The 27,557-nt window shown below is 43.0% G+C and overlaps 1 protein-coding gene across 1 annotated transcript in view; it reads left to right on the top strand.

Annotated features, from left to right (window-relative positions):
• c2h10orf67 (chromosome 2 C10orf67 homolog) overlaps positions 1 to 27,557 on the top strand; it is a 201,626-nt gene that overhangs the window by 94,787 nt on the left and 79,282 nt on the right. Inside the window, exons 6-8 of the mRNA XM_080214695.1 lie at positions 20,724 to 20,871; positions 22,075 to 22,133; positions 22,372 to 22,437. Of these exons, the coding sequence (XP_080070821.1) occupies positions 20,724 to 20,871; positions 22,075 to 22,133; positions 22,372 to 22,437 (273 nt within the window). The remainder of the gene's footprint in view (positions 1 to 20,723; positions 20,872 to 22,074; positions 22,134 to 22,371; positions 22,438 to 27,557) is intronic.

The following is a 27,557-nucleotide window of genomic DNA, read 5'->3' as shown; positions in this document are numbered from 1 at the left end:
AATTTTTTTTTACTGAATTCTATAACATAATAACACCTTTTAAACAGAAATCAATCCTTTCAATTTGATTCTGGCAAGTAACGTATTCTGATTTCTCACTCTTTATCTTAAATAGCATCATTTTGTTAAGGTAACTTGCTTACAGCACATTTTCTAATGTCAGAATTCTTCCAAGTTCAGAAAACAGTGTTGTAGGCTTTCAAATGTCCATTAGTGTCTACCTTATCTCCTTAAAAAAAAACTTTGTTCCTTCATCCATAGCTATCACCCAAACTATATTTTACTTTTTAGAATCCCTTTAAATGTTTCTTTTACTACCCTGTTCACTTCTCCATTTCTCATCTGTATATCGTATACCTGTAACTTTCCCTTAATGTTCATTTATTCCACTGGATTATCTCTCTCATTTCAAATCATAATAATCTGTCAATTTAGTGGTAAGAGCAGGCTTACTTTCTTGGCAAGTATTCAAAAATCCCGGATTAATTGTCTTCTCAGAATCTAATTCTAAATTTTCATTGCCGATTGTAGGACTTCCACATTTACTGTCATATTGTGGCTACAAGAGGAGGTCAGAGGCTAGGAATGCTGCAGCGACTAATTCACCTCCTGACTATCCAAAGCCTATCCACCATCTGCAAGTTACAAGCCAGGAGTGTGATGGAGTACTCCCCACCTGCCAGAATGGGTGCAGCTCCAACAACATTCAAGAAGTTTGACACCATCCAGGACAAAACAGCCCACTTGATTGGCACCACATCCAGAAACGTTCAGTCCCTGCACCATCAATGCTCAATAGCAGCAGTGTGTACTATCTACAAGATGCACTGCGGCAATTCACCAAAAATACTTAGCACCTTCCAAACCCACGACCACTTCCATCAAGTAGGACAAGGGCAGCAGATACATGGGAACACCACCACCTGTAAGTTCCCCTCCAAGCCACTCACCATTTTGACTTGGAAATATATCGCCGTTCCTTTGCAGTTGCTGAGCAAAAATCCTGGAATTCCCTCCCTAATGGCATCGTGGGTCAACCCATATCATAGACTGCGGTGATTCAAGAATGCAGCTCACCACTAGCTTCTCAAGGGCAACTAGGGATGGGCAGTAAATGCTGGCCAGCCAGCACCATCCATGTCCCACAAATGAATTTTTAAAATCACAAAATATCACTCCAGCCTAAGCTTTAAAATTTGTATGTTTCTACAACTCTGCTCCCATAAACTGCCGTAGGCAACAAATCTTGGAACGATATAAAATCAAATCAACTGTTTGCTGAAATAGTTAACTCTCCTTACAACTTTTCAGACATAATGTAACTCCTATCTGGGATTGATGCAACTTATAAATTTTCTTTTCCAAAATGGCAGAGCTCAAATCTCTATCGAATGCCTATCCTTTCTTGAAGGCGACCTTGGCCACCAATAATTCTCAACATTAGGAATTTCAAGAATTTATATTCATTCCAATCTCTATTTGATTTTAATTCTGCATAGATCCCACCATTGTAAAAACCCCTTGTGTTCCAAGTTCTCTGATGCCATGCTTTACAAGGTACGGACATGCCAGCGTTGGACTGGGGTGGGCACAGTAAGAAGTCCCACAACACCAGGTTAAAGTCCAACAGGTTTATTTGGAATTATGAGCTTTGGAATGTTGTTCCTTCATCAGGTGAGTGGAGAGATAGATTTCATGAATACGGTATATATAGACAAAGACACAACTGCAAGATAATGTTTGGAATGCAAGTTTTTTCAGGTAATCAAGCCTTTACAGGTACAGATAGTGCGAGTGAAGAGAGGGTTAAAGAGGTGTGAATTGTCTCAAGCCAGAACAGTTAGTAGGATTTTGCAATCCCAGGCCAAATGGTGGGGATTACAAGTAGAACATAAAACATAGAACATTACAGCACAGTACAGGCCCTTTGGCTCTTGATGTTGCACCAACCAGTGGAACCAATCTAATGACCCTCTAACCTAAACCATTCCAATGTTATCCATATGCTGATCTACTGACCATTTGAACGCCCTTAAAGTTGGCGAGTCCAAAACTTTCAAAACAGATCCCTGAGGTACACCACTTGTAACTGAACTCCAGGTTGAATATTTCCCATCAACCACCACCCTCTGTCTTCTATCAGCTAGCCAATGCCTGATCCAAACTGCTAAATCACCCTCAATCCCATGCATCTGCATTTTCTGCAGTAGCCTACCATGGGCAACCTGTTCAAACGCTTTGCTAAAATCCATATACACCACATCAACTGCCTTATCCTTATTCACCTCTTTGGACACCTTTTCAAAAAACTCGATAAGGTTTGTGAGGCACGACCTACCCTTCACAAAACCATGTTGACTATCCCTAATCAACTTATTTCTCTCTAGATGATTATAAATCCTATCCCTTATAATTCTTTCCAAAACTTTGCCCACAACAGAAGTAAGGCTCACCGGTCTATAATTCCCAGGATGGTCTCTACTCCCCTTCTTGAACAAGGGGACAACATTTGCTATCTTCCAGTCTTCCAGCACTATACCTGTAGCCAATGGCGACATGAAGATCAAAGCCAAAGGCTCTGCAATCTCCTCCCTAGCCTCCCAGAGTATCCTAGGGTAAATCCCATCCGGCCCAGGGGACTTATCTATTTTCATACTCTCAAGAATTGCTAACACCTCCTCCTTATGTACCTCAATCCCATCTAGTCTAAAAGCCTGTATCTCAGTATTGTCCTCGACTACATTGAGTTTTTCCTGCGTGAATACTGATGAAAAATATTCATTTAGTGCCTCTCCTATCTCTTCAGGCTCCACACACAACTTCCCACTACTGTCTCTGACTGGCCCTAATCTTGCCTTAACCAATCTTTTATTCTTGACATACCTATAGAAAGCTTTAGGGTTCTTCTTGATCCTATCCGCCAAAGCCTTCTCATGTCCTCTTCTAGCTCTTCTTAACCCTCTCTTTAGCTCTTTCCTGGCTAATTTGTAACTCTCCAGTGCCCTAACTGAGCCTTCATGTCTCATTTTTACATAAGTCTCCTTCTTCCTCTTCACCAGAGATTCAACTTCTTTAGTTGACCACGGGGTGGTGATTAATGGGAAATATTCAACCTGGAGTGCAGTTACAAGTGGTGTACCTCCGGGATCTGTTTTGGGGCCACTGCTGTTTGTCATTTTTATAAATGACCTAGATGAGGGTGTAGAAGGATGGGTTAGTAAATTTGCTGACGACACCAAAGTCGGAGGAGTTGTAGACAGTGAGAATGGATGTTACAGTTTGCAGAGGGACATAGATAAGCTGCAGAGCTGGGCTGAGAGGTGGCAAATGGAGTTTAATGCGGAAAAGTGAGAGATGATTCACTTTGGTAAGAGTAACAGGAGTACAGAATATAGGGCTAATGGAAGGACTCTTGGTAGTGTCGACGAGCAGAGAGATCTCAGTGTACATGCGCATAGATCTCTGAAAGTTGGCGCCCAGGTTAATAAGGTTGTTAAGAAGGCGTACGGTGTATTAGCTTTTGTTGGTAGAGGGATTGAATTTCGGAGCCGCGAGGTCATGTTGCAACTGTACAAAACTCCGGTGCAGCCGCACTTGGAGTATTGCATACAGTTCTGGTCGCCGCATTATAAGAAAGATGTGGAGGCATTGGAAAGGGTGCAGAGGAGGTTTACCAGGATGTTGCCTGGTATGGTGGGAAGGTCTTATGAGGAAAGGCTGAGGGACTTGAGGTTATTTTCGTTAGAGAGAAGGTTAAGAGGTGACCTAATTGAGGCATACAAGATGATCAGAGGGTTAGATAGGGTGGATAGTGAGAGCCTTTTTCCTCGGATGGTGATGGCTAACACGAGGGGACATAGCTTTAAATTAAGGGGTGGTAGTTATAGGACGGATGTCAGAGGTAGGTGCTTTACTCAGAGGGTAGTAAGGGCGTGGAATGCCCTGCCTGCAGCAGTTGTGGACTCGCCAACTTTAAGGGCGTTCAAATGGTTAGTGGATAAGCATATGGATAACATTGGAATAGTTTAGGTTAGAGGGTCATTAGATTGGTTCCACTGGTCAGTGCAACATCAAGGGCTGAAGGGTTTGTACTGCGCTGTAATGTTCTATGTTCTAATCAATTTATTTCTCTCTAGTGTGACATGAACCCAAGGTCCTGGTTGAGGCTGTCCTCATGTGTGTGGACCTTGGCTATCAGTTTCTGCTCAGCGATTTTGCGTTGTCCTGTGTCTTCATACCTCTTTAACCTGTGATTATCCCTTTCTCCACTCACACTGTCTGTATCTGTAAAGAGGTGTAAGGGGTGTCAGGGATGGGTAGTACCTCTCGTGGGGGAACATGTCGCGTCCTTTTCAGGACAGTTTGTCCACCCTTTGTCTCCACCTGGCACTCAGCTTTCACCTTTGGCTCCCCGTAGCTGTTTGCATGAGACAGCGGCCACACCCCGGGCGACAGATTTGACAAGCCGGCTAAACCAGATGAGGGTAGCTGACGGGTCTCAACCCTCGGTGATTTAGGGAGATGTCGATCCCAGCATGTGAAGACAGACTCTGGCGGATTGAGCGAACGAGACCACTGGAAGGTCCAACGGTCAACAAAGCAGTCTCTGTAGGCATTGCGGAACGCGAAGATCAGGGCAAGATACAGAAGTCATCCTGGTCATCATCCACTGCACCTAGTCCCATCTCCAGCCATCTTGACTCTTGTCTTGCCATGGGATCCAGATTGGAATTGGGAAGCAAGAGTGAGGCTGACGCTGCGCAACTCTCCCTCACTTTAATCCAAATCAAGCGCTCATCTCGACACCATCATCATCATTGTCCTGTTCAACCTTTGAAGTCCTGTGGTGATGGGCAAGCGATGACGTAGCAGGTATGGATACATTGGGAGCTGTAGTCACGGACCTGCACACAGGCGGCTCAGGTCTAATAGTCATTTTCTGCTGACTGAAGCAGCAGTGAAACTCAGCGTCTACCTGGGCAACTGAGTAGTCCTCTTCAGGAACGCATTGCTTACCTCCGTAGAATGAGGAAGTTGCTAGAAAAGGTGCCCTAAACATTGCCTGCTTCACTACACCCTGGCCAGTTTACCGCGGCTGGTGGGGATCCCATCTTGCGGTCGAACAAACAAAATAAAACACAAGGTGACACCGCTCACCATTGGCAGTTGGAACATGCACACGCTTTTGGACAACCCTACAGCAGACAGACCAGAAAAACAGCCTTAGTTGCCAGAGAGCTTGCAAGATACCACATTGACATTGCAGCCCTGAGTGAAACTCATCTTGCCAACATAGGTCAGTTGACTGAAACGGGAGGTGGATACACTTTTTTCTGGAGCGATCGTGACAGCGATGAGCATCGTGATGCTGGAGTTGGATTCACCGTCAGGAGTCACCTTGTTCAGAAACTTGCTAGTCTACCCAAGCATGTGAATGACTGACTTATGACATTACAGCTTCCGCTACAGAACAGAAGTCAAGCCACCCTGATCAGCGCTTATGCCCCCACAATGAACAACCCAGACGAGATGAAAGACAGGTTCTACGAAGAACTAGATGCCCTACTATCAGCAGTGAGTAGTACCAACAAGCTGATCTTGCTTGGCGATTTCAATGCAAGAGTAGGGTGTGACTCAGCAATCTGGCAGGGAGTTATTGGGAGGCATGGAGAGAGCAAGTGTGACAATAATGGCCTACTCTTAATGAAAACCTGTGCAGCACATGACCTCCTCATCACCAACACAACCTTCCGTCTGCCTACCCGTAACAAGGCCTCTTGGATGCACCCCCCTGTCTGAGCACTGGCATCTTATCTTCAATGTCATTGTCAGGAGAAAAGACAGGCAGGATGTCAGAGTGACCAAGGCCATGTGTGGTGCTGACTGCTGGACAGATCACAGGCTCATTGTCTCCAAAATGAGGCTTCGCATCAGACCCAAGAGGCGACCACAGGGAAGCAAGGTTATGCGGCCAAGCTAAAGAACCCCAGCATAGTTTCAGCACTAGCTGAAGACTTAGAAATCAAACTTGTTGATCTACACCTTGCAGGCAATGTTGACAATGACTGGAAATGCTTCAGGAATGCTGTTCATTCATCTGCACAGAAGATGCTCGGGCCCTCTACCCACAAGCAGCGTGACTGGTTCAATGAGAATGATGAGGAGATACAGGCTCTACTTGTTGAAAAGCACCGTCTTCATCAGGCCTGTCAGAATGACCCATCATCAGCTGCCAAGAAAAATGCATTTACCAGGGCTCACAGGACAGTCCAGAATAAATTGCGTAAAATGCAAGATGCCTGGCTGAGCACCAAGGCAGATGAAATACAGGGATACACTGACAGAAACAACTTGAAACAGTTCTATGAAGCCTAATGGTAGGAAGGACTATTACTTACGGGGCAAAAAACTGCAGCAGGCGACGGTGCAGAGGGACCTCGGGGTCCTTGTGCATGAGTCGCAAAAACCCAGCCTGCAGGTGCAGCAGGTGGTCAGGAAGGCCAATGGGATGCTGGCCTTCATAGCGAGGGGGATTGAATATAAAAGTAGGGAGGTCTTGCTGCAGCTGTATAGGGCATTGGTGAGGCCGCAGCTGGAGTACTGTGTGCAGTTTTGGGCGCCGCACCTGCGCAAAGATATTTTGGCCTTGGAGGGAGTGCAGAGGAGGTTTACTAGGCTGATACCGGAGTTGAGGGGGTTGAGCTATGAGGAGAGGCTGAATAAACTAGGCTTGTACTCGTTAGAGTTTAGAAGAATGAGGGGAGATCTCATTGAGACGTATAAGATGATGAATGGGATGGATAGGATAGAGGTGGAGAGGCTCTTCCCGCTCAGAAAGGACATTAGGACTAGGGGGCACAGCCTCAAGATAAAGGAGGGTGAGGTTTAGAACGGAGTTGAGGAGGAACTTCTTCACTCAAAGGGTGGTGAATCTCTGGAATTCTCTGCCCATTGAGGTGGTGGAGGCTGCCTCGCTAAATATTTTTAAGACGCGGGTTGATGGGTTTTTGATAAGAGAGGGGATTAAGGGTTATGGGGAGAGGGCGGGAATGTGGAACTGAGCCACGACAGATCAGCCATGATCTTATTGAATGGCGGGGCAGGCTCTAAGGGCTGGATGGCCTACTCCTGCTCCTATTTCTTATGTTCTTATGTTCAACACTCTCTATGGACCTTAATCTCTCAGGAGTTCCCCCCTCCTGAGTACAGATGGTACAACTCTCATTACAGAGAGGGCTCAGATTCTGCAGAGATGGGCTGAACACTTCGAAGCCTCAACCGACCGTCATCTATTAATGATGAGGCAATAGACAGGATTCCCCAGGTCGATATCAACAGCATCATGGATGACCCACCGATAGGAGCCGAAGTCACGAAAGCTGTCAGTGGCAAAGCCCCAGGGACAGATGCCCTACCTGCAGAGATCTACAAAGCTGCTGGTCCTGTGCTTATCGAGAAGCTCACCAAGTTGTTCCAGTCCTTTTGGAAGTAAGGATCCATTCCTCAGGAACTTAAAGATGCTTCCATCATACGCCTCTACAAGATGAAGGGTAATCAGCAAGTATGCAACAACCACTGAGGAATCTCGCTGCTCTCCATCACAGGGAAAGCCCTCGCAAGAGTCCTACGAAATCGTCTGGTCACTTATCTGGAGCTGGGCCTGCTTCCAGAGTCACAGTGTGTCTTCCGCAAAGGTCGCAGGACTATTGACATGATTTTTGCTGCGCGCCAACTTCAGGAGAAGTGTCAGGAGCAGAATCGCGAGCTGTACACAACCTTTGTCGACCTCGCAAAAACCTTTGATACCGTCAGCTGACAAGGCCTGTGGAGGATCATGTCAAAGTTCAGCTGCCCCCCCAAATTCATTCAGATGGTATGCAGTGGCACATTATAGTGAAGAACTCTGGGAATTCTTGTTGATAAGCAAAAATGCAATAGGGAGTGGACAGATAGGGAGCCCATGCTATTCCATATAAAGTTACACAGATCTTTTAGGACTTGAACACAAAAGAATTGAGATGATGATGAATCTACACAAAGGGAAGTATTTAAGCACCAAGGGGGCGATTTTGGGTGCAGTGGCCACTTAAAACCATGAAAAGTACTGGTACATCGGAAATCCAACATGATCCTGCCCACTTCCAGGTTTAACTGAGGTGAGAGCAGGCAACCTCTGTATGCTGTTGGGTAAGTAATTTCAACAATTTAACAGTTAATTAATTGTGAAATTAGCCTAGGATTCTGACTTTAACAATGGAGAGCTATTGATCAATTAAACTGACAAGCTTGTAAACCTTTCAACAGTGAAACTGCATTGCTCCTAGGCTGTCTATGTGAAAGACTTTTGCTCAGCGCTTGGGTGAGCCTGATTTCATCTTTTACAGTGATTTCCAACATTTTAGAAGTCATTCCATCTACTTTGAGTTTCATTCGCCTTGATCTGATCTACCTTGCTGGCCTTCACCACAATGTTAGAGCAGTTTCTGCAGCTATTCCTTGGTATTTTAATAAAGATATCAGTGGAAGAGGGCATAGTCCGCACTATCAAGTGAAACTCATTCACCTGCTCAATCATTCTCAATTTGGGTTCCACAGTTCCTGTTCTCATTCCATCCTTGGTTCAAACATGGAAAAAAGAACTGAATGCCAGAAATGAGATGGAAGTGACAGCCCTTGGCATCAAGGCAGAATTTGACTGAGTGTGTTATCAAGGAGCCTGGAGTTAATGGGATTCAGGGTAAATCTTCTGCTGGTTGGAGTCATACCTAGCATAAAGGAAGATGGTTGTGATGGTTGGGGGTCAATAATCTCAGCTCCAGCAGAATACTGTAGGAGTTTCTCAGGGTAGCATCATAGAATCCCTACAGTGCAGAAAAAGACCATTTGGCCCAACAAGCCTGCACCAACTCTCCAAAAGTGCATCCCACCTGGGACTTCTCCTCCACCCTACCCCTGTAACCCTATGCTTTTACCATGGCTAATCCACTTAACCTATACATCTGTGGACTGCGAGGAAACTAGAGCATCCAGAGGCAACCCACGCAGATTTAGGGAGAATCTGTTAACTTCACACAGGCAGTCACCCAAGGCCGGATTCCTGGGCGTGTGCTAACACTGCCACTACCGTCCTAGACACAACCATCTTCAGCTGCTTCATCAATGTCCTTCCTTTGAGTATAAGGTTAGAAGTAAAGATATCCACTGATAAGTGCACAATATTCAACACCAATCACAACTCCTCAGACACAGAAACAGTCCACATCTAAATATAGCTTGACCTGGACAATTTCCAGGCTTGGGCTGACAGGTGGCAAGTAACATTCGTGTTACACAAGTGCCAAACATTGACCATCTCCAACAGGAGAGAATCTAACCATCAGTCCTTTACATTCAATGGCATTATCATCACTGAATCTCCCAACTGGACAAGCAATATAAATACTGTGGCTACCACTAGGCCGGGAACCTTGTGGCTAGTAACTCACCTCCTCTCCTGTCTCCCCAAAGCTTGTCCACCATCTACAAGCAAAAATCAGGAGTATAATGGAATACCCTCAACTTGCCTGGATAAGTGCAGCTCCAAAAAGCTCACTACCATCCAGGACAAAGGAGCTCAGTTGATTGCTACCCCTTCCACAAATATTCAATCTCTTCATGACCGACAAACAGTGGTGACCATGAGTGCCATTTACAAGATGAACAGCAGGAATTCACCAAGGTCCTTGAGACAGCACCGTCCAAACGCAAGAGCACTACCATCTAGAAGGACAACAGCAGCAGACATCTGGGAACACCACCATCTGGATGTTCCCCTCAGGTCACTCACCTTCTTGATTTGAAATATATTGCGATTCCTTCACTGTCGCTGGGTCAAAATCCTGGAACTCCCTAACAGCATAGTAGGTTTACCTACACTTCAGGCACTACAATGGCTCAAAGAGGCAGCTCACCACCTTCTGAAGGGTAACTATAGAACATAGAACATTACAGCGCAGTACTTGCCCTTCGGCCTTCGACGTTGTGCCGACCAGTGGAACCAATCTAAGGACCCTCTAACCTAAACTATTCCAATGTTATCCATATGCCTATCCACTGACCATTTGAACGCCATTAAAATTGGCGAGTCCACAACTGCTGCAGGCAGGGCATTCCACGCCATTACTGCCAACCAGGATGGGTAATAAATGCTGGCCCAGCCAGCAACACCCACATTCTGTAAATGAATTAAAAGATGATAAGGAACAAGTGGACTAGCAACATCAACAATACAAGCAGCAGCAGAGCAACAGTAGCAGCAGCATCAGCTGCTTGTTTTCTCGTCCTTAAGTCACTTCACAGGCTGGAAGGGATAGATGCAGAAATCCAGCTCAAAAGAAGCAATAATGTAAAGTAAAATTTATTTATTAGTTACATTAACACTGCAGTGAAATTACTGCAAAATTCCCCTAGTTGCCACACTTTGGCGTCTGTTCGGGTCAATGCATTTAACCAGCACGTCTTTCAGACTGGGAGGAAACCAGAGCACCCAGAGGAAACACACGCAGACACGGAAAGAATGTGCAAACCCCACACAGACAATCACCCAAGCCGGGAATCGAACCCACATTCCCACTGTGCTACCATGACATATCCCATCACAGGTCAACTGGCAAAAAAAAAAATCAGCTTTCTCAACATGCCTGAGCATCAGTGCCTTGTGAATTATGGTTGGCACAATGGCACAGTGGTTAGCACTGCTGCCTCACGGTGCCAGGCACCTGGGTTTGATTTCTGGCTTGGCTTGCTGTCTGTGTGGAGTTTGCATGTTCTCCCCATGTCTGTCTGGATTTCCTCTGGGTGCTCCGGTTTCTTCCCACAATTTGAAAGATATGGTGGTTAGATACATTGATCTGAACAGGTGCTGGAGTGTGGTGACTAGGGGAGCTTCACAGTAACTTCATTGCAGTGTTAATGTAAGCCTCACTTGTAATGAATAAATGAACTTTAAAACTTTAAGTTTTAGACTCTCACAGCACGTCATTGCTGACATTCGCAGCCTCCTGGAGAAAGACTTCCTTCACTGTGGGGCCAGTGAGCATGCAGTGTCAGTGGCCATCAAGGCAGCTATCACTGGAGAATCACTGCCCAGTTTTCTGTCTTCTCCTGCGGTTGTGCGTTCTCCTCTGGAAAAAGAGGAAACATACAGTTTTGTGTGTGAAAAATGGATTTTGCTGAGAAGATGCAATGACAGTATTCATGGTTGTGAGATGTCAATAAAGTGAACGTGAGTGGAAGTGTTGGTTGTTCAGATGAGCATCCAAGACAGTGTCAAGTGAAAGAGGAATGAATGGAGCTGTATGGTCAGAGGAGTGATGTACAGCAAAATGTTGGGGAAGTCAGAGCACAAGGTTTGATACATGAATGTAATGCCACTCAACCCTTCTGCCCTCCTGAGGTCATTGAATCTTTTGGGCTCTACCCAGTTATTGGAATCAGTTGCTCAACCGCTTCTGTCAACACCTGCTTTGCTTCAGAGGTTGCATCTTCTTCCCATTCATTGGGAACAATAATTAATTTCAGTCACTCTAACCCTCCAGCAGCACCTTTAGGAAAGAGTCAGAAACTTGGCAGAGCAGCTCTTCCACATCTCCTCTGCAATTCTGTGGCTGCTGAAGCCTCAGGAAGCAATATAGAATTTAGCATTTCTGAGCCCTGCTGGAGTGCCTTTAACTGGAGATTCCTCTTTTGACAGAATGTGGGTTATCGTCATGATATCCTCTGTGATTGATTTGAAAATACAGAAGCACAGTGCTAATGCTATGGCTGAGTTAAAGTTGCTGAAATCAAACAAATGGATTTACAACTTTCTGCTTGTCCACAACACTCCCCGCTTCCACCTCACGCCCCCAACCCCCACTCTCACCACCACCAACCCCGCAACACAAATCATATCCACAGTCCAAAATCCACACTAACACCCTTTCTTCCAGCCTGTAATTCAGTGAACACCAAAGTCTAATTGAGAACACAGCCAGATCAGCCATAATCTTACTGAATGATGCAGCAGGTTTGAATAGGTGAATGCCTAATTTTACACCGAAGTTCCATGTTCCTATCTCTTCTCACACCAACTTAGAGGTGTGTGTCCATACACTTCATCACATCCCCATCTGAACACACATCACTGACAATTACCTTCATTTTAAGGCAATTAAAGTTCACACGTCTATTTTACACATTCTATTACTCTCACGCATAGGTCTCTTCCTTCCCTCCTTGCAGTAGAAGTGAACAATCACCAGCAGGATTAGACAAAGAATTGGAGAAGACCCTCTAACCAACACTGCTGAGTTTGAATGTGCCTGACCATTGGAGATGGGAAAATGGGAGTCTCCCAGCTAACCATTGACAGAACTAAATCGCACACTGCCATTTGATATACAATACTCTCTTTTGTTGTCTTGTTGGCTTCATGCCAGCGATCAATGAAATATGATCATATGTATAATGCTAATTTCTCACTTTCTTACGTTATCAATTCTAGTTCATGAGTCTTTAATCTCCCACAACCTCTTAAAGTGTGCAGCAAAAGATGGTGCAGGAGGAAGACAAAAACTCTTCAAAACTCATTCTGAGAGTGTACAGTCACAAAACTCAATGCAGTCCTTGCACCATCTGATACACGTACTTGTTGAGATCAAGAACAGAAATATTAAGGTTTTAGCCCATGTCTCATACAAGACTGAAGGGTAAAAATGGGGACAGCAATGAAGAGTTTGATTTGGAGGGAACAGGGCACTCCAAGCTATGCTCAACTAAACACAGATCATGAACCTCAAGAGATATTGTTAGAAGGATCATTCTGGACCAGCAGCAAAAAATAAGTGAGGTTCGGAAAGGCTTTGTTCAGTTTGCAGATAGATTTAGAAGTTGTCTCATGCATGAATGCCATGATCTCTTTGCAGCAATGTTTTTGCATGAGAACATCATATGGAAGTCAAATGAATGCATGCTGGCTCTTACCAATAAGCATGACACTTTGAATGTCACCTTAGTTGGAAGATGAGACCCTAGCCTCGGCCCTTCTTCACCCCACTGATGTGCAGTTGCATACTCTCCAGCTCATTGCTAGCAGGTGGGTCATGAGAGTGAAGATGGAGAAAAGGAACATGAAAGTGGGAACTCTTTTTGAAGTATTTCCATTTCTCATCCATTGCCTTTTCATCAGTCAGTTCCCCACATGCTGCCGAATACCTTGATGGCTGAGGCTGCCCCTTCACAGGTGCATGTTGATCATTCTTTGGCACTGTCTGCATATGTTTCAAAACTCAAAGAATTTCAGTCAAGGGCTAGCTTTACAGTACCATGTAAGAGTAGCAGGAAAAGGACAAGTAACAGAGATTTCTGAAAATATAATAATCATCTGCTTGTATCATAAACAACAATGGACAAGCACTGATCCCTGTGGTGCCCCATGAGTGGCCCTATTCATGATATTGCAACACTATCTACGTCTACATTTTTTTTTCTAATTCAGGCAATATTCAAGCCACCTTAGAAGCTGCTTTCTGATCCAATGCTTTTTCTATCCTGTGAACTTAAATTTGTGTGTTCTAACTAACAGTATTAAAAGCCTTGCAGAATTTTAACTTATCACATCCATTTATTGTCTTCTGTTGCCTTTCCTTTCTAATGCCCTTGAATGTGTTCTCACCTCCTGAATATTTGCCCACCAGTCCATGAGCTCCATATTTGATTTCCTCCAATTGGGTCCCCACCCCCTTCGCAGCTGCAGATTACCCTTGTCAAAGTCACAAATGATACTTCTTGTAAACCTCTTCTGTATTCTCTCCAATGCATTATATCCTCCCTCCAGTGTGGTGCTCAGAACTATACACAACATTTCAGCTGAGGCCTAACTACTGTCTTGTATAAGTTCAGCATAATCTCCTGGCACTTGTACTGTGAGTGGACCCAAGTTCGGAAAATCGAGGTAATCAGACCTTTGCATGGTCTGCCCTACCCACTACAATTCCAGTGGTGGGTAGGATGGGAAAATTCTGCCCTATGCCTCTATCAATAAAACCCAGAATACTATTAACTGCTTCTCCACTTGTCTACCATTTTTAATGACTGATGCACATATAGGGTCTCTCTGCTCCTGCACCCACTTAAGAATTTTACCCCTTATTTTATATTGTCTTTCCATGTTCTTCCTATCAAAATGCATCACCTCACACTTCTCCACATTGAACTTCATCTGCCAACCATCTGCCCACTCTACCAACTTGTCTGTCTATGTACTTTTGAAGTTCTATTGTCCTCTTCACAGTTTATGACATTTCCAAGTTTTGTGTTATCTACAAACTTTGAAATTGTCCCCTGCAAGATTTGGATCATTAACATATATCAGGAAAAGCAACAGTCCTAATACTAATCTCTCAGGACCATCACTACAAACTACCTCCACCCTGAAATTTATCCATTGATCATTATTTTCTGCTTGCTATTATTTACATAGCTACTGTCCCTTTTATTCCATGAGCTATAACATTTCTCACAAGTCTGTTGTATGGCACTGTATTGAATTCCTCTTGAAAGTCCATGTCACCACATCAACAGCATTACCCTCATCAACCCCTTCTGTCACCTCTTCAGAAAGCTCCAGCAAGTTGGTGAAACACAGGCCGTGATTCTCCCAAAAGCACTGAATTGGCGGGAGAACTATTTTAGTTCCTGACTGTTTTATCAGTTCAGCTTCTCACCTGAATCTCTGCGCTCTGTGCACTGCAGAGGTCCCAGTCGTGAATATCATTAAAAACCCCACAAGGCAGGGCCGATTTGCGCTGGAGTCTGATAGTTCAAGTAAAGTAATATTTATTTATTAGTCACAAGTAAGGCTTACATTAACACTGCAATGAAGTTACTGTGAAATTCCCCTAGTCGCCACATTCTGGCGCCTGTTCAGGTCAATACACTTAACCAGCACATCTTTCAGAATGTGGGAGGAAACCGGAGCACCCAGACATGGGGAGAAAGTGCAAACTCTACACAGACAGTGACCCAAGCCAGGCATCGAACCTAGGTCCCTGGCGCTGTGAGGCAGCAATGCTAACCACTGTGCCACCGTGCTGCCCACAGTTCTGGAATTCTGCACATGCATAGTGACCCCGATCTGTCAGAGTCCCCGTTTGCTGGTCAGTTCAATTGCTATAGCGCTGCCCCTCAGCATACCCCACAGCCAGATCGCAGCCCCACAACAATTCCTGGGCTAGTCCTGACCATCACGGAGCGACCCGATGCACAGCCCCCCATATTCCCAGCAGTGATGAGCACCCACCCCCCCACCCCCCCGACTCCGGCAGACCGTCCCCCCAGCCCACTCAATTTGCTGCCCTCCCTCCATCCCAGACCTTTCCTGTCTCCAGACTAGCAACGGGACCCCTCACCCCCACTGATCGCCCACTAGGCCCTGGCCACAATAGGCCCTGCCCCTTGGGCATGGGAACTTTGCCCTTTGGCATGGGCACTTTGCCCCTTGGGTAGTGCCAGGATACCTATGCCCATGGGGCACCACTCCCCAGGGCCTGACCCTCTGGACAGCCCCGATTGCCTCCTCTTCACTCCAGCAGGGTCTCGTGCTTGTTCCTCGAACATGGGGAGCTAGTGTAAACCCCACCAGAATGAAATACTCCTGGTGGGGTGGGAGATTCCCGATAATCACATTTAAAACATATTTAAAATACATTTTAATAAGATTCAAATTACTTACCTGTCTTCCCACCGGTTTCCAACATGGTCTGACTGGTGACTGTTCGCTGGCATTCCCAGCGCATGAGCACATCCCGGTTCAAGCTAGCGGCGCACATCTCCCAGAAAAGTTGCAGGTCGCGATGGGAGAATCGCAGTCACAATTTCCCTTTTAGAAATCCATTCTGCCTCTTCCTAATCAACCCACATTTTTCCATGTGATGATTAATTCTGTCCCGAATAATTGTTCCAAGTCTACGCTGACTCCGTCCTAACAAGGTAATAAAAACAGAAAGTGCTGGAAATGCTCAGCAGATCTGGCAATCTGTTGAAGAGAGAAACAGTGTTAAAGTTTCACATTTATCAGGCAGAAGAGACCAATATCTCAGAAGATCACAAGATATGGGAACAGAAGTAGGCCAATCAGCCCATCAAACCTAGTCTGCCAATCCATAAGTTCATGGCTGATCTGTTTGTGGTCTTAACTCCACGTCATCATAATGCTCAAGTGCCTTGTGGATCAAAACTCTGCCTAACTTTGCCTTTAATATATTCAGTGACCCAGTTCCACACCTCTCTGTGGAAGAAATTTCCAAAGACCAACACCAACCCCCCTCCCCCCGAGAGAAGAAATACATCCACATTTGAGTCCAAATGACACCCTTTATTTTGAAACTATGCTTCCAGTTCTAGATTTGAATGAAGAGAAAGCATCCTCTGAGTAACTAGTCTGTCAAGCCCTCAGAATCTTTTATGTTCAACAAAACCATTTCTCATTCTTCTAATCTCCAATGAAACATCGACCCAACCAGTGCAAACATTCCTCGTAAGAATTTCTGGAACTCCATCTGTTGTATATCATTAGTGTTTGCACACTGGAGTTCGAGTTCTTGTATGCAATAAGGTGAAGTAAGATCAACCCTTCTCCTATTTGATTCCTTGCAGCACAATGTCACATCCGAAAGTTCTGTTCTTCTGACTCTGGACTTAAGTATATTCCCCCAGTCTCCCATTTCCCTCCATTGGTGGCAATGTTTTAGTCTACTCCTTGGAATCCCCTCCCTAATCCCTCTTTCTCTTTCCATCTCAATAAACCTGTAGATCTCACTCTTTGACCTAGTTTTCAGTCACATCTTCCAATCTCTGCTTCAGCATTGGCATCAAATTCTTGATGCTTTATTATACAGCATTTTTTCTGTAAATTAAAGATATATATAAATGTAAGTTGTTGTTGATCATGACAATGTTGTAAGGTACAAAAACCTTGCTAAATTTAAAATCCTTGAATGTTGCTGATCAATAATTTGTAGAATACAAAATACTTGAAAGGCTACTTTGCTTGTTTTCTGAAAGAGTAAAAAAATTACATGTATCATCAGTCAACCCCAGTTAAATAGATTCACCGGTCATTTATTGCATTGTTGATTGAGGACGAGGATGTAAGTAGTAGAATTGACCAAAGAGAACCAGTCAGTGTGGTTTATTTAGATCTTCAGAAGGCTTTTGACAAGGTCCCACACAACAGAGTACTATGTAAAGTTAAAGCACATGGGATTGCTGGTGATGTCTTGAGATAAAAAGCTGGTTAGCATAAAGGAAGCACATAAATCAGTCTTTTTCTGATTGGCAGTCAGTGACTAGTGGGTTCCGTAGCGACTTGTTCTCGGACCCCACTGTTCACATTATATATGAATGATTTGGAAGAGGGAACTAAATGTATTATCTCTAAATTTACAGATGATACAAAGTTGAGTGGGAGGATGAACTGGGAGGAGGATGCAGAATGCTTCAGCGTGATTTAGACAGGCTGAGTGTGGGCATTTGTATGGCAGACGCAGTAAAATGGGGATAAATGTGAGATTATCCACTTTGGTAGCAATAATAGATTTACCTGAATGGGTGTAAATTGAGAGAGGTGTCCTTGTGCATCAATTACTGAAAGTAAACATGCAGATACAGCAGTCAGTAAAGAAGGCAAATGGTATTGTGGCCTTTATAGTGAGAGGATTTGAGTATAGGGATAGGGATGTTTTACTGCAATTGTATAGGGCACTGGTGAGGCTAATCTGGAGAATTGTGTGGAGTTTTAATATCCTTATCTGAGGAAGGATGTCTTTACTATAGAGGGAGTACAGCACAAGTTTGTCAGACTGATTCCTGGGATAGCAGATCTGTTATATGGGGAGAGACTACGTGAGTTAAGATTATATTCACTGGGGTTTAGAAGAGTGAGAGGGGATCTCATAGAAACTTACAAAATTCTAGCAAGGTTAGACAGAGTAGATTCTGAATGTTCCCAAAAGTAGAGGAGTCCAGAACTAGGGATCATAGTTTGAGGATAAGGGGTAAATCTTTTAGGACTGAGGTGAGGAGAAATTTCTTCACCCAGAGGGTGGTGAATGTGTGGAATTCACAACCACAGAATGTAGTTGAAGCCAAAACGTTGTCTGATTTCGAGAAGAAATTAGGTACGGTTCTAGGGGCTAAAGGAATCAAGGGATATGGGGGAAGGGGGATCAGGATAGTGATTTTGATGATCAGTCATGATCAAAATGAATGGTGGAGCAGGGTCAAAGGGCCGAATGGCTTACTCTTGCTTCTAGTTTCTATGTTTCTATTTTCTATGTCTGTGTGCAGGCATGGCTGCTGAATGTGCTAATGGAAGAAGTGACTGCTATAAATGTAACACACTGGCTGGAATTTTACTGGCATGCCTGCCCCGATTCCAAGGTTGGGCGAGGCTTGGAGAATGGCATTCTCTTTTGGCCTCGGGCGGAATTGTATGAATTTCGGGCGGACGTGCCAGTAAAATTCCGTCCACAGACCGTGAAATGTCTTGAAACATCCTGTAGAGGTGAAGGATATTATATAAATACAAATTATTTTCTTAATAGCCAAGTGCACTTATTTTGGGGAAAACATCAAAATAAATAGCCAAAGAGGACTAGGGATGTTATATATTAATGTGTTGTAATTATGTTTTTGAACATTTTTTTAAGCATTGTGAAAGGAAAACATAACTGAAGGTGCCAGTGCTGACCAATGATGGCTTGGTTCTGATAAATTACTTTTGTAGTTGAGTTACAGGAGGAATCTCTGCAATAACAGATCATCATTTCCTTAAGTTGCTCTAAAGACAATATTTTATATTGTCAGCTCTCAAAAGCAGTCAGTATATAAAGTTAGTGTGATATTGAGTAGATAGGTATTTACAAATCATACAGTATTTACACTTCATCACTAATCTTAACATGTTATTGCAAATCTTTTAATTATGTTCAAATTAGGTGCAAACACTGGATGGCAATTGTATATTAGCAACTTCTATTCAGAAGCTGTAATTAGTTAGAATGAAATAGTTCTCACTTGCCCAAGCTTGTTTCTCTCAATTATTGCTTCAGTGTCGTACATAGCAAGTTCCTTGCTTTTTTTGAAGCTCCGGACTGCTGCTGGGGGCAGATGGCAGAGAACACCAGCACAAAACCTGCCACTCAAAGTGTGACAGATGACTGTAGCTACAGAAAACCGTCCCTTTGTTTGTCTTGCTAATGAGTGTCCTCATTGCGGTAGGAGACTTGAATAGTTAATTATCTGCAATTCTTAATTATAACAGGTGGTGGAGCTAAAGGTAAGCGTTAACCAATCAAAGGATAAGCCAAATCTTGAAAGATAATAGTGTCTTTGCAGTTTTCTGGCAGTATCAAAAGAAACAAATACCTTTACCTTTTAATGAATCACTTATTTATCCAGTGTGAATATTTCATTGTTGTTTGTACTAGTCATTTCAAAATAATGGAACGTTAAAAGTGTTTCCAATGTTTATCTTGCATATTGCAGCAAGGCTTACTCAATTATTTTCCGTTCACATTAACGTTCAATCCAGAGCTCATAGATTAGATGTACTGCATATATAATTAAAAGCCTTGCTGTAACCTATTACTGCCTAATGCTGGAAGCTTTTATATTACATCTTGTCTGTTTTGTTGCCTTTATAGTTTTAATCACTTCAAATTCAAATACATGTGTTTATATGTATTTACTTCTGTTTACTGTTAGGAATGTCTATTTGACTCAAAACAATCCCTGTGAATATAAACCAGCAAGTCTACTTGGGATTGCTTTTGTATAAGCTAGGATAAATTAAGATATAGAAATTACATTTAAATTACTTTTATCAAGTATTCACTCTTAAGCACCTGCTTTAATAAAGGACTCCAAAAAAATTACACTACACCAATGAAGAGTAAAACTGGTCTTTCTGTAAATTGAAGAGAAGTGTTCAATAGCATCAACCCGCCTGCACAGCCTATGCGTGACAGGCATGCAAAGCCATGTTAATGTTCAGAATATGAATTATCTCCGGGTGGCTCCATCACAAAGTAGAAAACCAACTGTGTATATATCAGCAGACCTGATGGACTCCATGCGGCTTCAAGCCTGAAAACTTCACTACTTTGACATGTGACGTGCTCTTTATGACTGTGGCAGTACTGTCAGTGAGGAATGGCAACAATGGCAACAAGCCCCCTCCTTAGCTCTGTGCTCTGCCACCCCTGGTGTTGTCCGGCTACACACTCCCCTGCCTGCCTAGTTACGGACAGCAGTCCTCGAGCACACAGGGGGATGTGGGTGGATGGGCCACAGCTGCCTGCCTGGACACAGCTTCCACAATACATGGACCTGAATGATGAGGGCACACAAACAGTATGATATGTATTATTCTCATCAATAAAATGTCCCCATGAATTATTGTCTTTGTATGTAATGTACTACCGGCTTTTTAGCAAGATTCGGTTTTGGAGGGGTCTACTTTTTTTTCCCTCTGCACATTTCTCTTTTTTTGTGTTGTTTCCTATTCATATTCCAAATGATTCATAAAAGCCAGAAAGTTGGATGACAGCTTTGTTGTGGAATAATTTTCATATTGGCTACACAGCTTGCCATTTCTGCTTTTTGTTTTCTGTTCTGACAAAAGAATTCTGTGATTTTTGCAGATCAATTTTGACTTCCAGGACAATTTTGAGATAGAACAACTTACTGAAGAAAATGAAGAACTGAAGGAACAAATGAAGTTTCTGAAGAAGAATGCTGAAAGGATGTCGGAAGCCATTCATTCGGGCGAAGTTCGAATAAATGAATTAGGTATTTATAAACAATTCAAAATAAACTGTAATGCAAAAAGACATTATTTGTTTAAAGGGTTTTCATGAATTCAGTTTTTGGAGGATGTGTAATTTCAATGAATTGTCACACAGGAAAATGAAAGACTCTACTATTTAGTCTGGATATAGATAAATGCAAGGTGTGTTTTTTATGAGTGTTTGAGGAAGTAAATATTCAACAGGTGTTATTTTTGCCACACAATGATGCAGGTGCTAGAGTTTACACATAGTAACTGTTGTATTTTATCTATGTGCTGTCATAACTTAGGTTGCAGTTTTTCTCTGTCTAATGTTGAAACATGGTCACCATGCAAAAACTAATATGAAGAGTCGTACTACTATGATTGTGTAAATAAGAAAAATACATAATAATGGTTTACATGAATTTTAAACTCTTGCACGTGTTCTTTCCTTGTTTAAAAATGCTCTTCTCCATTTCATCTTATTAGTTTATTATTTTTGTTCCTAATAGAGCAGAATTATAGACTATCCCAAAAAAACTCAATTCTTTTTAATGAATTGGATGAGCAGGCATGACCCCATCTAAAGGTGGTACCAATGGGAAATTCAATATAGTTTCTTTCTGGTAGCTGTTACCCCAAATACTTGATGGTTGATGAAACTCTTATTCATGCAGCAGGTAGTTTGAACAACTCATTTCATGAGTATTTTGTTTCAAATGCATAGGTGTGATATGTATTCCTATTTATTTTCAACAAAACTCGTCAATATAGTGCATCACTCCATTCAATTTGCACTTTAATTGATTAGATACAGTGCAAGAAAATATTAGTTGTGTTTGACAGACACCATATTACTTATTGCTGTTTGTGAACTAATTTAATGGTGTGTCTTGCTTTTGATAAGAATTGCTTTGAGCAGATAAAGAACCACCTGCTAAACCACTTTGTATTGGCTGTGACTAACAGAGAACGACATTCACGGGCTGGGCACACAGCCACACTTGGCCCTTGAACTACTACCTAATATCCATTAGGCCAGCCGGCTAAACAGCAGGGGCAAAGCAGTGAAGGTCAAGGATAGTGTTTAGGGTTAGAATCCTGCTAGGTGCTCCATCCAACGTGGATTCCAGTAGGCTCTAGAGTCTGACCTTCAGCATTGAGAAGGGACACAAGCATCTGAAGATCTGATTTTCACAGTCTGCCTTTCTCCTTTTTTTTAGAGCAGGAGATTACAGGGCTAAGAGAGAAAACTGAAAAATCTTTGACTACAATACGAAAGGTACTGTTTCCTTTATCAAATATAAAATGACGTGTTTTTTGATTCACCTTAAGGAATTATATTTAAATATCTTTCAAGCTAAAATACATAATGAGTGTACACATGAACCATGTTTACTAGTACAATGCCACAAAATATAAATGTTCTGCTGAATCAATATGTAAGGAGTAAGGAAGAATAATAGGTGTTTAATTTCCGTGAGTTGGTGATCACTGCTTACCTTGTTCTCTGGTTGTAGTTGTTAAGATCTGAAGAGAATTTAAAAATACAGTTGCAAGCTGAGGAATCCAAAAGGGAAAGAATGGTGAGTAAACTATTGAGCTACATAATTTTCATTGATTATTGCAATAATGACTACATGGTTTACTGCACTGCAGTCAATTTTATATTATTTGCAATATTTATGCTTATGGTTTCATTTATATCTACATGTTTGCATCTTAAGTGAGTGAAAACATTATGTTGAATTCAAATGCCGAAAGATTGCTGCTATAAATTAAGTCTTATGTAAGCTCCTGTATGAAGGTGATCTGAAAATACTTGCAAACATAAATTGAAATCATTTTAGGTTTATCCAGGCTTTAAATGTCTAGTCAAGTCCTCTGAATATTTTTGTGACATACCCATGACACTATAATTTGATCGACATGATTTTTAGATTATGGGAAAATAACTTTTGAACTGGAAGATCAACATGGACTATATTATGTTCTATGCAACTCATAGTCATGCTGCTAACATTGCAAAAGTTGGTTTTGGAATTATTCCAGTATAAACTACACTCAAAAGCAAACTATTTCTACAACCCTGTTTCTTGCATGAAATGGAATTTTCTGAAGAAAGGATGTCATGAAAACATAAAACAAAACTATTTCTTCTTATTCTCTTTCCCCCTACCACTGGGAGACCAAAATTCCTGCCCTGAGGTCAATGGACCATTAAATGGCCTGCCCAATTTTCTGTCTCACCTACAATGATTCCCGTGGTGGGCAGGATTGGGAAATTTGCCCCATTGCGTCCAGCATAATTGACATTAATATGTCAGTTGGTATTACAAAATAATTGTGGATAAGGAAGGCTTGATTCATTCATCCAGATAAATCCTATTGTGTATCTCTCCCTCTCCTCCCACCCCTTCTGCCTGTCCCTCAAATTATAACATTCTTTTGTCCTTCCCATGTTTTTTCCCCCACAGTTCTATGTGGAAGTTTATTCCAGATGTTGATTGTTCTGTGCATGAGTGAGAATTTTTAACATCTGGTCTAACATTAGTGTTTTCCAGTCTGAACCTATAAATCCCCTAGACCTATTCCCACAGTTCAATTTAAAAATATTTTGTGGGTTAACTTCAATCTCTTATAACTCCATATACAGGCAGCGCGGTGGCACTACTGCTTCCCAGTAACAGGAACCGAGGTTCAATTTCTGGCTTAGGTCACTGTCTGTATGGAGTCTGCACGTTCTCCCTGTGTCTGCATGGGTTTCCTCCTGGTGCGGTAGACAGAGGGGAACCGGTGGATGTGGTGTTTCTCGATTTTCAAAAGGTGTTTGATAAGATGCCTCACAAAAGGTTGCTTCAGAAGGTTAGGAAGCATGGAGTTGGGGGTAAGGTGTTAGCATGGATAGAGGAATGGTTGTCTAATAGGAGGCAGAGAGTTGGTATCAATGGGGGCTATTCTGGTTGGCGGTTGGTAACTTGTGGAGTGCCGCAGGGATCGGTGCTGGGGCCTCAGCTATTTACCATTTATATAGATGATCTGGAGGAGGCGGCTGAGTGTAGGGTGACGAAATTTGCTGATGACACGAAGATGAGTGAAAAAGCAAATTGCGCGGAGGGTGTGGAAAGTCTGCAGAGGAACCTGGATAGGCTGAATGAGTGGGCGAGAATGAGTGGCAGATGGAATACAATGTTACCAAGTGTGAGGTTATTCACTTTGGCAGAAATAATAGTAGGAGGGATTACTATTTAAAGGGTGAAAAGCTGCAGCGTGCTACGGTGCAGAGGGACCTTGGGGTCCTTGTGCATGAGTCGCAAAAACCCAGTCTGCAGGTGCAGCAGGTGATCAAGAAGGCAAATGGAATGCTGGCCTTTATAGCGACGGGGATAGAATATAAAAGCAGGGAGGTCTTGCTGCAACTGTACAGGGCTCTGGTGAGGCCGCAGCTGGAATACTGTGTGCAGTTTTGGTCGCTGCACTTGCGCAAGGATATTTTGGCCTTGGAGGGAGTGCAAAGGAGGTTCACTAGGCTGATACCGGAGATGAGGGGGTTGGACTATGAAGAGAGACTAAATAGACTGGGTCTGTACTCATTGGAGTTTAGAAGGATGAGGGGGGATCTTATAGAGACATATAAGATAATGAAAGGGATGGATAGGGTAGAGGTGGAGAGATTCTTCCTGCTCAGAAAGGACAGCAGGACTAGAGGGCACAGCCTCAAGATAAGTGGGGGGCAGTTTAGAATGGAGTTGAGGAGGAACTTATTCACTCAAAGGGTGGTGAATCTCTGGAATTCTCTGCCCGTTGAAGTGGTAGAGGCTACCTCGCTAAATATATTTAAGTCACGGGTAGATAGGTTTTTGACAGACAAGGGAATTAAGGGTTATGGGGAGAGAGCGGGAAAGTAGAACTGATCCACTTCAGATCAGCCACGATCTTATTGAATGGTGGGGCAGGCTCGAAGGGCTAGATGGCCTACTCCTGCTCCTATTTCTGATGTTCTTATGTTCTTATGCTCCAGTTTCCTCCCACAGTTCAAAAGATGTGCTGGTTAGGTGCATTGGCCATGCTAAATTCTCCCTCAGTGTACTCGAACAGGTGCCAGAATTTGGTGACTAGGGGATTTTCATAGTAACTTCATTGCAATGTCAATGTAAGTCTATTTATCATAATAATAAACAAAATATGTTAATCTCCCAGGTACCAACTTGCTTTGCTAAAAATCAAAGTTCTTTTTCTCTTTTCTCATAACTCTTATCCCTGAAATAACAACATTGGGAATAGCTTTAGGGCTATTCTCTACAAAGTCTCCAATGCTTGAATACATTTCTTCCTTCTTGGCAGCCAGAGCTAGATGAAGTATTCAACATGTGATTGAAACATAGAAACATAGAACATTACAGCGCAGAACAGGCCCTTCGGCCCACGATGTTGCGCTGACCAATTAAGAAAAAAACAATGACCCTTTAACCTAAACCAATCCCTTTCCATCCATAAACCTATCCACGGATCTCTTAAACGCCCCCAAACTAGGCGCATTTACAACTGCAGCAGGCAGGGCATTCCAATCCCTCACCACCCTCTGGGTAAAGAACCTACCTCTGACATCCGTCCTATAACTACCACCCCTTAATTTAAAGCTATGCCCCCTCGTGCTAGCTTTCTCCATCCGAGGAAAAAGGCTATCACTGTCCACCCTATCTAAACCTCTAATCATCTTGTATGTTTCAATAAGGTCCCCTCTTAGCCGCCTTCTTTCTAACGAAAACAACCTCAAATCCCTCAGTCTCTCCTCATAGGACCTCCCCTCCATACCAAGCAACATCCTGGTAAACCTCCCCTGCACCCTCTCCAATGCCTCCACATCCTTCCTATAATGTGGGGACCAGAAGTGTACACAATACTCCAAGTGCGGCCGCACCAGAGTTTTGTACAGTTGCAACATGACGTTGCGGCTCCTAAATTCAATCCCCCTACCAATAAACGCCAAGACGTATGCCTTCCTAACAACCTTATCTACTTGATTCCCAACTTTCAGGGATCTATGCACATATACACCTAGATCCCTCTGTTTGTCAACACTATTCAGAGTCCTACCGTTAGCCCTATACTCTACACATCTGTTATTCCTGCCAAAGTGAATTACCTCACACTTTTCCGCATTAAACTCCATCTGCCACCTCTTGGCCCAGCTCTGCAGCTTGTCCAAGTCTCTCTGTAAACTATGATACCCCTCTTCACTATCTACCACTCCTCCGACTTTGGTATCATCAGCAAATTTACTGATCCATCCTTCTATACCCTCATCCAGATCATTTATAAAAATTACAAACAGCAGTGGCCCCAAAACAGATCCCTGAGGCACACCACTTGTAACCGAACTCCATGACAAATACTCACTATCAACCACCACCCTCTGTCTCCTGTCAGCTTACCAATTCCTGATCCAATTAACTAAATCACCCTCAATCCCATACATCTGCATTTTCTGCAGAAGTATGGGATTGAGGGTGATTTAGTTATTGGGCTGGAGAACTTGATCACTACCTTCCTCGGCCTGTATTCTATTGTTTTGGCTGGATAGTTCAACATCTAGTTGGCTTAATTGATTTATTCTCTCCATTGTTGGAGATGTTTAGCTTTACAAGCAAAGATTTCTAGGGATCCTTCAACTTTACCCATAACTATTTTGATGCCACTCATGGATTGTCACCTTTTTTCTCCTCATATGTGAGCATTTTGTACGTATTCATGTTAAAATTCATCTGACAGTATCCTGTACCAATATGGCCACATTTAATTGAGTTTATAAATCCAGGTTTTTATTTAAAATAACAAATTAGAATTGTTTCAATACTGAACTGTATGGTAGAACATTTAGTATTTGCCACTGCCCCAACCACATTCTGGTTAAATGCTATAGTTGCTGGAGATTGAATGTCCAGGAATCTTCTCCCGCATTCAGAAGACCAAAGCTGACATCAGTGCCAGCAAGTCCAAGAGCAAGGCCTCCAAATGACCCATCAACAGAGGGATAGGACAGCTGTCTGTGAGCCACCACAGGCTCCATCTTGGATCCACCTGTGCCATCCAAAAGGAGACACTCTTATGGGATTCTCTCTCTGTGCCAATCAGAATGCAGCTCTTTGACAGCAATGTCCACACAGGGCTGTTTTCAGGGCCCTTACGCACATACTGATTGTGACAGGTTGGAGCAGTTCCCCAGCCACCCTACACAGGTCAAATACAATGTATTATGTTTATTTTTAAAGATGTTCAGTATTTTCCAATACAGGGTGACACGCCATATTGTCTGATCGTCATGGCAATGTCACACCAATCTGTGGCCAAGACCTGAATCACAGACCGTATCCTGAATGTTCTCTGATCCAGTGTTACTCCAGGACTGAGCCTAATCTGCTGCTTATTATCCAGTTGAAAATAAAATCTGCCTTCACATGAAATGGAGCTTTAATAAATAACAGACTGTTATGAGAATTCAGCACTTGCTACTATGTTTACATACTTCTTATTTGCAGTAGATTGTGCCAAGTCTTGGTGAATCTATATACATCAATTTCAAAAATAATTACTGCTGTTTTTTTCCAGAAGCTTATTGAGATAGTTCAAATGATTTATTTGAACTGCTTTTATTAACCAATGATAAATAAGGACTGAAGTATTTATGGCATGCCTTATCTGCCTA

Source organism: Carcharhinus amblyrhynchos, chromosome 2 (genome assembly GCF_965287045.1).
Source record: "Carcharhinus amblyrhynchos chromosome 2, sCarAmb.v2.hapA, whole genome shotgun sequence".
Lineage (NCBI taxonomy): Eukaryota > Metazoa > Chordata > Chondrichthyes > Carcharhiniformes > Carcharhinidae > Carcharhinus > Carcharhinus amblyrhynchos.
The sequence above is the reverse complement of the archived record's forward strand: the minus strand, read 5'-3'. Positions and strand labels throughout refer to the sequence as shown.